Source organism: Neovison vison, chromosome 7 (genome assembly GCF_020171115.1).
Source record: "Neovison vison isolate M4711 chromosome 7, ASM_NN_V1, whole genome shotgun sequence".
In the NCBI taxonomy this organism is placed as follows: Eukaryota; Metazoa; Chordata; class Mammalia; order Carnivora; family Mustelidae; genus Neogale; species Neogale vison.
The window spans coordinates 167652191-167664558 of record NC_058097.1 but is presented as its reverse complement, the minus strand read 5'-3'; the positions used below and the strand labels follow the sequence as shown (position 1 = coordinate 167664558).

At 45.3% G+C, this 12368-nt stretch overlaps 1 protein-coding gene across 2 annotated transcripts in view; it reads right to left on the bottom strand.

The window, feature by feature from the left end:
* The window catches only part of NELL1 (neural EGFL like 1), an 830042-nt gene that overhangs the window by 627145 nt on the left and 190529 nt on the right, over positions 1–12368 (bottom strand). For both annotated transcript variants that reach the window (XM_044258965.1, XM_044258966.1), the window contains exons 9-10: positions 11478–11580; positions 1917–1990 (exon numbers count right to left, since the gene is read on the bottom strand). In XM_044258965.1, the coding sequence (XP_044114900.1) occupies positions 1917–1990; positions 11478–11580 (177 nt within the window). The remainder of the gene's footprint in view (positions 1–1916; positions 1991–11477; positions 11581–12368) is intronic.

The window sequence follows — 12368 nt, the reverse complement described above, 5'->3', positions numbered from 1 at the left end:
TTTTAAATCCTTCTGATTAGAGTACATTATTTTATGACCCCTAGAACTCTGTGTTGGGGAAAATACAATTCTTCCTTTCTTTCTCATTTAGGGTGACAGTCTCTGTCATTGGTTAAATATAAACACTTTCAAGTTCTTTACTAATCACTGTGCTTCAACCTGAATTTCCAATAACACAAAAACTCACATCATTAAGTCAAAAAATTGTCACTAATGAATTGTTGCAGGGCAGCAATAATTGAACAAAACTGATCCAGACTACGAAAAGAGTTTATTCATCTTGGTTAAAAAACAAAACAACAACAATAACAAAAAAAAAACCAGTATCTCAACTTCTAAAAACACTTGGTAAAAATATATGAAACAAGAGTTGGTTTCTTGTTCTTCACATGCTTTATCTCATCCGATCCACCCAACATCCTAGGTGGTCCTGTGCTGGCCCCAGGTTGGAGAACCGCCCCACCCCCTCCACAACCACCACCAGCTCTCCCCGTGCCCAAGTTCAGTGGCCTGCCTTGTTGACAGAGATCACAGAGCCCTTGCTGCCACACCTCCCTGCCTCTGCCATGGACTGAGGAGCTCCTACGCACAGCATCCACTGATGCAGAAAGACCACCGTACCTCCATCCCCACCAGACCTTCTGGAGCAAGAAAATCTCTGCCATTCCCACTGGTAGCCAAGAAAGGGGGGATGGGAAATACAATAGGAAAGTCAGAGGGAGTTAACCCCCCGCCCCGGGGGAGGGGGTAAATTCTAGCCTGTGAGAGACAGGAAACAGCTTAACAGCCTTTCCTCCACCCACCTCCACCCACCTCCCCCAAAACCACGGCCCCAATAAAGAATCAGATTCAAGTTCCTCCAGCTCATTTTCAGGTCTCTAAATGCCTCATTCTCCTCCATCCTTGAAAGAGATTCCTTTCTTTTCCTCAGGGATGTGATGAAAAGCAAATGAAATGGTGTAGTTATAACCACGTCCAAAGATGGGCTATTCTGAGGCCCAAGTCGTTCCTGTCAGTCTCTTTGGAAATGCCCCACAAAACTAGCTGCGCTTCCTTGTAGGACTGTGGCTTCCCTATAATGCGCCACCTCACACGCATGCTCCCTCCTTCCCTTCCTTCCCTCTGTCTCTCACTCTTCCGCTCCAAGGATGGCCCCTCACCCCAGTAACTGCACGGCTAGCTCCCGCACTTTGTTCAAACAGTACCTCTGCAGAAAGGCCTTCCCAGACCACCCACACCCACCCAAAAGCTCTCTCTCTTCAGTCTCTGTATTTTTATAGGATTTGCCATTATATTACATATTGTTTCTTTTATTATCTGTCTCCCCCACTAGACTACAAGTTCTATAAAAGCAGGGACTTGTTTGTGTTCACCGTTACACACCTAGACTAGTACCAGGCTAGTACGGAGCAGTTGATCAAGGTACGTTAGCTGAATGATGACTGAAGATCTCTGCTACTATACATCTTACTCCAAGAAATAGATTGGGGGAGGGGGTGCAGGCAGGGGAAAGGCATTTTCTCATAATCTTTAAGACACTTGGGAGTAGAGATACACACCTTCCAGGGCTGGCATCACAAAGTGATTTCCCCCAAAATCAATTCAAAACCCTTTCCCAGGGCCACCTGCCAAGCTCCCTGACTCCTTGTAACTGCTGGATCCCTTCACCTTCTCACATCATTCAGTAGCTACCCCCAAGGTACCTGATCCACAGCTGACCAGAAGCTAGCACAGTGAGGACGGTGGGTGAGACCTTCCCATCCTGGACAGCAGCCCCCTCCCCCTCTCCCACCCCCACTGAGTCCTTCTCCTCAGGGACCCACTCAGGCCAACTCCAGATCCCTATCAAAGCCCATCGATCTCTCCGGTAACCACCACCCCCAACAAGGGATGGGGATCCTAAGACGGAAACTTACTCTGCATTCCCGGCAGCTCTTTGTTAAAATCCGCTGGCCTTCTGCAAGGACTTTTCCTCCATAGATACATTTTGCTGTAACAAAAACAGAAAAACGGGTCAGTCATGCTATGCAACTAACTGACCCCAGAGGTGCCATCCAGCTTCAGTGAATTCTAAACAGGAAGAATCTCTTTGTGGGGTGCCTGGCCGGCTCAGTTGGTGGACCATGCAACTCTTGACCTCAGGGTCATCAGTCTGAGCCCCACACTGGGTGTGGGACCTACTTAAAAAAAAAAAAAAAAACTTTGGTAGTAAGACATGAGGAGAGGACTGTTGTAAGGACAACTGCGTCAAATGGTCATCTTCACTATGTCTGCCACAGTCCGTCACTCTGAGGATATACAGCTATTTCAATGTCACTGCTACAGGAACCAGAAAATGAACTGATGTGGTCAGAAGTGAAAACAAGGAAGCAGCAGAGGTCATCTCTGTGGAGCACAATAGTGGTACATTTGATTCTTATACTCTAGCCATAAAATGAATGTGTAAGTAAAAGGGGACTTCTATGTTCAATCATCAGAACCTGAGCCCTGATGCAGAAGGACACCGTTTTTCTGTCCTCTTGTGATCGTGGGAAATGCATGCCCTTATACTCTATATTCCTACTAAGTTCAAAAACCATTGAGAAATATAAGCCAAACCAGCCTACTTATCAATGCCCTAGAGAGACTGTCTTTGGAAAGGTGAGCTTAGCAGGCTACTAGGGAAGGCATGAAGTAGAGGCAGGCCTTGCAGAAAAGGTAAAAAACGTAAATGGAACTCCCTCCACCCCATTCAATTCAGATTCTCCTGGGACTCAGTCCTCAATTCAACTTGCTGATGCAATTTTAAACAAGTGCAGAATATGTTAATTTGATCTGACCCTACTGGGTCTCCAGCCACATCAACAAGAATGGGGAACTAAGGGCCTGATGACTCCTTCTGCACAGATGAGGCACCTTCTACCCTAGCCTTCAGGCGAAACAGCAGACATGCATGCTACAGCATCTCTACCACTCACTCCGCGTCTTATAAAAACAACCTAAGCTCTTAGAGTTTCTATTTCTGCATTTGTTAAAAATAAGTTAATTTGGTAGTTTCCTAGTTCTCTAAGCTTCCAGCTCTCATGGAACACTGAAGTATCTACAGACCTCAGCAATCAACTTCTCCAACATCCTCTTGTTAGCCACAGGAAGAAGAAATCCCTGAGATTTCCTATGCTTAATATCATGATCCCATAGTGGATGCGGTGGTGTGCCACCCAGCTCCCCCTGGATGGCCAAAGGACTCATTCCTGCAGCTACTGGGGAAACTGATGAAGACCAGATCAGCTGAACAGTGATCTAGGACTTGCCCTTGTTTGAAGCAAGCCCCCTCATCCAAGGTCAAATGCTCTCCCTACGCTAGCCCTATACAGTGAGTGGTTGGTAAAGGAGGGCAAAGTCTTTGCCCTTTGCCCCAACTAGGGATCCTTCTGAAAAGTCATTCTGGCTCCAGAACTCCCCGGAGGAATGACTGAAGTGTTTTGGTAACTGTACTGCAGTTCAACCTCTTACTTGCCTGATTCTGCTTGCTTCAGGATCTCTCTCTACCCTAGAACTGGTCCTGAGAGATCCTTCCTAATAAGGACAAGGAAATATTTCAGAGTCTGCTTCCTGTTGGAAAATGACCCGCAAAAATCCATGCCCAACTGGAATGTGTTCCATTCTAGTGTCTCCTTTCCTAAATGGTACTGTCATCTACCCCAGCACCCACACCCTACCACCTAGGGTCCTTTAAACTTCTCCTTCTTACTCAACCCGATGCCCAATCAGTACCCAAATCACAACACTGCTCCCTCCTTAAGTTTCTCAAGTTAACCTACTTTTTGTCTATTCCCTACCACCTGCAACTATCTTCATTCCTTCCCCTTTAGAACGTAGAATCGCCTGCCCTTTCTCCCTTGTTCTGGTCTCAATCTTATTCAGTTCTTCCCCATACAACAGTCAGACATATTTTGCTAATTACAAACATGAGGCCATGCTTTAAAATCCTCATGGATCACTGACACCCTGAGAATATAGTCCCAATTCCTTAATGCAGCAAACAAAGCCCTTCAGGTAGCTCTTCCTTCTCTCTCAAGCTTCACAGCTCATCAATTCCTCTGTATTAATCCCCCCACCCCCGCAAACATTCAACATCCACGGATACCCCAGCCATGCCTTCTCCTTTGCATCTGGGATCTGCACATACTATCATCTTCTCCAAGAATAGGCAGCCTTGTCAGCCCTCCCCTGGCCAACGCCCCATCCTCTATACCCATCAGTTTCAACATAAGCCTGACCTCCAGCAAGCTCTTCCTGACTTCCAGCACTGGTGCACTGCCCTCACTTTGTGCTTCCACAATCTCTGGATCCAGCCCTGACACCTCACATTCTCTCTCTGTCGCCCAATTCATTATACACCTCTCCTGCTAGCTATAACCTCCGTGAGGGCAGGGTCTCAGTCTATTTCATCATTTCATCTCCAGCCACAAGATCATTTCATCTCCAGCCACTGGGCTTAGTAACAGTAATTTTAGCACTGATGTGCTTGTAGTTGGTAGTGAAAACCAGTCAAAGGTTCTGATTCCCAAATAAGAGTCCCTTCTGCTATTTAATGCAGTTTCAAACATTAAAAGCAGGCATCAAGAGTTTCAGACCAAAAGCAGTAACAGAAAGTACAGAATTTTCTACATCAACCCCTCCTTCCTTCCTTGAAAAAGTTACCCATGACCATCTCGTATGCCTCAGTTTTCTTGATCATCAGCTGACCATGACTCATTGGTCCTAATGATGACACAGATTCCCCTGCATACCCGCATGGGAAGACCACACATCCTCCAGGAGCCTGGAATTCCTGTCCAATCAACTTCCACACTCCGAAACACAGCTGCTGCCAACTTGGCAAGAAGGCTTGTTCCAGAGTGACAGCTCTGCTAAGCACATTGCTGTCAAATCTGCCATCTGCTTCCTGGCCCAGGCTCGGAAGCAAAGAAATCGACTTTTCTCCCTCATTTTGCCCCTTGTCCCCCACAGAATGGTATGAACCCATTTGCTCCCCTGTTTTAAGAAATTTGCCTGATTCCTCTCCTCTGGTAGGAGTTCCGGAGGAGTCTGTCTGGAAATAGTAAGCCTTACTGTCTACATTCACGCCACACACAGAGGGAAACATCCCTCCAATTCACCAGTCTTGTATAAAAATCCATGTCCACCGAACTTTACATCCTCACGTAGCACAGCACTCAGGGGGCTATGAATGACGTCGACATCACGCCGCATGCCTCGGCCATTTCCACTGGTGCAAGATGTAGACATGATCACAACATCAACTCACAATGACCGATCTTGGGCCAGCTTTCAGGATCACCAGGGTAGGTCACAAGAACACCCGTTGCTTTCTCTTTTGTCCGACCCACTTCTCCGACCGTACCCCTCCTTTTCTGTCACTGCCCTCCATACGTCTGACATCAATCCTCATTATCCTACCTCTTGATCTACAGCCAAAAGGCTTATTTTTGATGTCTGAGGAAATTCAAGCATAAGGTGAGTCAGGCTCCAGTGCCTTTGGCTGGGGCATGTGGGACTCCATTCCAACAGCTTTCAGTAGGAATAGAAATGTAAATGCATACCTGAAGCCCTTCATATCACACTGGGGACAAGCCAGCTAGACTATTTCACAGTGTACGACCATAAAATTGAAACCTGGCACCAACACGCACTTCTCTGTGATATCAGAAACCAGTGTCCTGAGGGTTTCGAGAAATAGTTATCCAGATGCATCTCTGTCCACCCACAGACATGGGGCCCTTCCAATTTGGACCTGATTACTCCAGTACGATGACTGGACACTTTCGCCATCTGGGTGCACACTGAATAAACAATTGGCAGGAGGCACTTGGCAGCCCTGTCAGATACAGACATTAGGCTGTTCTGTCTTAATTTAAGTATGTGTACCCGACACACACTCCAGCCATCCCATGGCAATCAGTGGGTTAGAATATCAAAACTAGCCCCCTGAACTGCACTGTAAAGGAGATGGGCAGATAGGGAAGGTTCACACCCAGGAATCCTCCCCACCTCAGTGAGCTCATTCACAGATCTGGCTCCAGGTACTGCCTCTCTGAGCAAGAGCCCGCATCGTGCTGAGTGTCCCTCCAGCATCTCCGGCTCACACATGCCCAACAGACGCATCACGCCCTGCACTACTTCCTCCACCTGTCTTAGTTCTGTTAATCACACTAGGAGTCTCCTACAGACTCTGGTTCAAAACCTGGCAACTTCTCCCTTACAGATGCTCCACCCCTGATTCATCTGTCTCTTACCAAAAAAAAAAAAAAAAAGTTATGGAGGACCTACCATGTGCCAGGCCTTTGGGCCATCACTCTCATCCATCCATCCCTTCCTTTTTACCTCTCCAGGCAGTGGAGGCCTGTCAATCCCATCTCCTCTACCTGGAACATGCCTGAAGCCCATAACCAGCCACCCTGCTTCCGGCTCTCCCAATGCAACAGCCTTGGTAAAGCACTCTAATGATGCCCCCAACCCTTCCCTCGAATCTTGCTTTTGACTACAAAGTCAATGCGATGTCTGCTTCCTTGACTTTTGCATGTATGAATCTATTAGGTGTGTTCCCGCCTACCTTGTCAACGTGGCAAACTTCTATTTATTTAATAAACAGCCTACTCAACTGTAACTCACCCTGTGACGTCTTCCTCATATGCACCCGGTTCTGATGGGAGTTAATCGCTCCCTTCTCTATGCTACCTCTGCTTCTTGCTCAACAAGCACTTTCCACAATACTCTGTTGTAATGTGGGGGTGCGTCCATCTCCCTAGACTGCAGTGGGGACAGGAGATGGGTTAAGAGCACCAGCTCTGGAGCCAGAGACCACCTGGGTTTTATTTTGGCTCCACCAAGGCTGAGAGACCTTGGGTAAGTTACGTCTCTGTGCTTCAATCCCTCACCCGTAAAATGGGGTAACAGTGGGGGCTGTGTTCAGGTCACTGGAAGGGCTAAATATAGCACCTGACATAGAACAAATTTTCCACATGTGCACACAGTTGTACCCAGAGGGAAGGACAATGTTGGGAGAGGAACCAGAGTACGAATGACTGCATGAATTCAAAGGAATACCACTGTCGTCCCCTATCCCACACCCACCTTCACAGATTCCTTCCTCTCACCTACCAAAATCCTGCTACCAAACAGAGTAACTCCCTTCCCTCTACCACCTCTTTTCCCGTGCAAGTGCTGTGCTGCAGAGCTGAAGACTGCCTGTCCATCATCCTCTCTCTCCCCTCCCCACGCTCTATGGTAGTTCTCAAGTCAGTCTACCGGAAGACAGCCCACAGCGCACCACTGTTTAGAGATGCTGGATTAGTAGATCAGAGTGGGGCCCTGGGAATAAATTCCTGGGCCATCATGTCCATAAATGAGGAATCTAGAAGGCTCTCCTGAGAGAGAAGACCATCGTAGTATCCGATCTGAAAACCTCCGTACGAAAGCTGCCCTGTCCGTGGAGACTACATGAGCGTCTGGGTCTTTTGATCCAAACACAAGGACAAAGCTCTTTTTCCAACCAATGAACTAAGACATGAACACTTAGACCAAATTCTTTTTCCTATTACCAAACAAACGCCCCCATCTTTAAGTGCTGCAGGTCCTGAGGCCATGAGAAGTGCGTCAACACTTATGAAGTCAGCCGGCAAAACCATTTGCTTTTATGTATAGCTCCTTTTGCCTGAGCCGATCAATACCTTTTCTCAGAGTTTCCAGAGCACTGGTCCACCCAAACCCAAACAGAAGCTTAGGAAATTTTATCCAAACCGACAATGAAAGTAAGTATCTCCATATCTTCTTCTGATATGAACGTATTTGAAACTCCTAGAAATTCTACCGGCTAGTGTTGGAACTCTGCTTTATTCATCCTCATTCTCCTCTGCTCCTCTCCACTGTGCAACCCACTCATCTTCCGGACAGCTAAAAACATTTAGTTTGGCTCCACTTCCTCCAGGGAGCACCCCAGGTCTACTGCACCTGTCTCCCTAATCTCCCCAGCACTGTCCCACAAGCCATCCGTGTGTGGTCTGATAGTGCCTTATCCATGTGCCTAATGTGACCGCACTGAGAATTCCAGACACTGTAAATCACCTACCTTCAAAGTGAACCCTCTGAAGCACAGAGGGCTCATTTATCACTACTCCAGGCACTAGTACTAACTGCCTAATGTGTATTTCTGTTAACAACTATGAAGAAATGAAAGCCCTCGAAACCAGAGGTTCTTAACCTTTGAAATATCCAGAGAACTTTGCATCATTTCTTTGTGGTTTACATTTTTTCTTCTTACCTAGCATTCACTCATTTATTTTTATTACCATCTTGTTAAACTACAAACCAACTGGAACTGCTGAGAAAATCAGTACTGTCTAGCTAAACTGCTATGAATTCCAAAAGCAAAAACAAAACAAAAAGAAAAAATAAAAACAAACAAAAAAAGACAAAAAACAAAACAAAACAAAAAAGAAAAACACACACTGATATTTTAATTAGCTGTATATCAGCATGTTGGTAAAATCGTGTAACTTCCTAAAATATTTTTCAAAACTTAAAACTCTCAAAGGAATTGGAACAAAGAAAAGTGACTATCCCCAACACTTCTACTGAGGGGACAATGTGACATACATGAGGGTCCTTGAAAATGGCAGTGTTTTGGCCCACTGATTCTACTCTGGAGAACAGTATCTTAAGAAAATATAAACTACAAAGTATGTTTTCTATACAAAGCATGTTATTGAAGAGTAATTTATAATCGTGAAAAGTGGGAAAATTGGAGAATGGTTAAATACGTTATGCAATCAAGAACAATGAAACAGGGGCACCTGGGTGGCTCAGTGGGCTCAAGCCTCTGCCTTTGGCTCAGGTCATGATCTCAGGGTCCTGGGATCGAGCCCTGCATTGGGCTCTCTGCTCAGCAGGGAGCCTGCTTCCCCCTCTCTCTCTGCCTGCCTCTCTGCCTACTTGTGATCTCTCTCTCTGTCTGTCAAATAAATAAATAAAATCTTTTTTTTAAGATTTTATTTATTTACTCTCTCTCTCTGTCGAATAAATAACATCTTTTTTATTAAGATTTTATTTATTTATTTGACAGAGATCACAAGTAGGCAGAGAGGCAGGCAGAGAGAGAGGACGAGATGCAGGCACCCTGCTGGGCAGAGAGCCTGATGCCGGGCTTGATCCCAGGACCCTGGGATCATGACCTGAGCCAAAGGCAGAGGCTTTAACACACTGAGCCACTCAGGCACCCCTAAATAAATAAAATCTTAAAAAAAAAAAGAGGACTGATGAATCACTAAACTCCACCTCTGAAACTAATGCTATTTGTCAATTAATTTACTTTAAATGAATTCTTTTAAAAAGTTTATATAGGGGGCGCCTGGGTGGCTCAGTGGGTTAAGCCGCTGCCTTCGGCTCAGGTCATGATCTCGGGGTCCTGGGATCGAGTCCCGCATTGGGCTCTCTGCTCAGCAGGGAGCCTGCTTCCTCCTCTCTATCTCTCTCTGCCTGCCTCTCTGCCTACTTGTGATCTCTCTCTGTCAAATAAATAAATAAAATCTTTAAAAAAAAAAAAAAGTTTATATAGTGTTCTTTAAAGCACAGAAATACACTGAAGTCATAATAGTAAGTCAGTGGGGGTGCCTGACTGGCTCAGTTGGTAGAACATGTGACTCCATCTCAGGGGCATGAGTTCCATCCCCATGTTGGGCACAAAGTCCGTGTGTGTGTGTGTGTGTGTGTGTGTGTAAGTAAATCAATGAAGTAGGATAAAAATTATCTGCACAACAAGATCTCAACCTTTGCAAAACAGAGTAAGAGTATTTAAATCCTGTAGCTTGGACAAGCCAACTCTGAAGGCAGTTGTGTCAGTATCTTAACTGAAGCTCATCTCACACAAAACAGAATTTTAAAAAATGAAATCCACTGAAATTTCAAGAGTGATTATTCCCAAGTAGTGGTGTTAGGAGATACTTTTTCCATCCTCTTTACTCCAGTGAGTTCAAACGTCACACAAGACACACACTGCTTCTATAATGAGAAAATCAAAAGAATAAAACACAAAACAGCTGAAAGACTCATCTCTTCCCATGTTCAAACAACTTCCTAGAGTCACTATTCACAGACCTATCCAGAGAACTCAAAATAATGGACTAGAAGTAACTTATTTTTTAAACAAATTCCCAGTAGTTTTTCATCCTCTTCGTCTGTTCACTGTTAGAATATCGAGTTTGGGGAAAAAAAAAAATAATAATAACCTGTACCGACAACCTTTCCATCATTGATAGGATCAAAGTACCATGTCAACATCTCAGCCTCTGAGCTACCTGTATTGCCCAATAGGGCTTTCCAAAGTGCTTGAAACAAACAAGGAAGTTTCTCTTTTTAGATCAACTCCAAGTCCCATCCTCCAGACCAGTAGGTGTACTGTGCCAACCGTAAGGAGGAAGGATCTTTCCAAGGCCCTTTTGAAAAAGTCCAAGAAAGTTCCAGGCTGGTGTGACCAGACAAGCAATCCCCACCTCTACTGTCCTATTAGGAGAAAGGCTGTTCTTGGCAAAAAGCTATACCACTGGGTTTAGAAGATGCATTGATGATGATATTTTTGGTAGAGAAATGACCTTAAAATGATGACAAGTGTCTAACATAGACTCTTGCTACAGAAGACCCTATGGATGGAAGAAAAGACAACGGGCTTTGTCATCAGGCACCACTAGCTTCCTATCTCACCGGGGTCACTTACAAGGGTTGCGACCTTGGTAAGTTAACTTCCCTAAGCTTCCTGTAAAACAGGGAGAATAATCCCCACCCAAAGGACTGTAGTGAGTAGTCAGTAAGCAAACAGAAGTGTAGCACCTACATAGTAAATGGCACCTGCCAAGCATTCTTAATGACAGCTTTTACTCTTACGGCTGGTCTCTCCAGGCTCATTTCACTATTTCATCTGAAATGGTGTCCTCTGCAAGACAGAGTAAGAGTATTTAAATCCTGTAGCTTGGACAAGCCAACTCTGAAGGCAGTTGTGTCAGTATCTTAACTGAAGCTCATCTCAAAACAGGAAATCTGGCCAAGACCTCACAAAGCCTATAGAATCTGGACCTTAAACTTCATCATTCAGAAGAAGAGGGACCAAAGCATATGGAGCTTTGGAGTTACAACCTCATGATCAACACAACCCATTACACCAGAGGTTTGACCCTAGACAAGTAGTTAATCCCTGTGAACACCAGTTCCTTCTATAGGGAATGGAAAGAATAGTAATTAGAGTTGATAGGAGATTTTAAAAAAAGATAGCCTATATAAAGTATCTGCACATCACAGTTGATTAACATAGGAAGTTCTTCTTGTCATACATTTAGTATCAACTTCTGGTAATTCATGTCATCAATGTTCATCAGCTGGGGCCTGAACATTAGGGGAAAAAAATCTCAAAGCACAGAGGACCACTCTGACCCTCAGTCAGTACTTACGTCTGCAGACCTTACAGCACTGGCCAGCAATGTGCACCGGGAGGGAGTCCGGGGAGCAATTGAGAGGGGGACAGGACATCCTTCGACACTCGACAGTGCCACTCTGAGGAAGGAAACACAGGAAAAGGAATCTCAGAAGTGCTCTTTGAAATTCCCCTTTTTGGCAAAAGCTCACATGTCATCTCAGAAATCTCATCAGGGAAAGAGAAGCAGTGTGAGGAATTCCCAGTCTACTCGAGGATCACAAATGAAGCATTTTCTCCAGCCCAGATGAACCTGTGCCACCTCAATTACTTTTCTGATATACATCACTGCCTTCATTCCACCTGCCCATGTGGGCTAAGTAGATTAGGCAGAAAACAAAAGTCTATTTTTCCAAGAACATAAATAACACCTTCTGCAGACCCTGTCAATCATTACTGAGGCCCTAACAATCCATTTTGTATTTTCCCCACATAAAGGCATCCTTCAGATAGTTATCAAATAATTTCAACTGCACAGAGTTCACAGACTCATTCTGGGGGTGCTCTTGAATTCTCTGAAAGAGATGGAGTAAACAGATGATGGATACCCTGGAAGTCGGAGGGAGGGGGTGGGGGTGGTATAGGGGAAGGTGGGTCTTGCAAGTCTCTGAAACAGATGACAGAGACCTTGTAAATTACAATAAAAACATCTAGAAACTAACTAACTATACCTCGTTCTAAAATGTATCCTAGGAGCACCTGGGTGGCTCAGTGGGTTAAGCCTCTGCCTTCTGCTCGGGTCATGGTCTCAGGGTCCTGGGATCGAGTCCCCGCATTAGGTTCTCTGCTCAGTGGGGAGCCTACTTCCCCCTCTCTCTGCCTGCCTCTCTGCTTACTTGTGATCTCTCTCTGTCAAATAAATAAATAA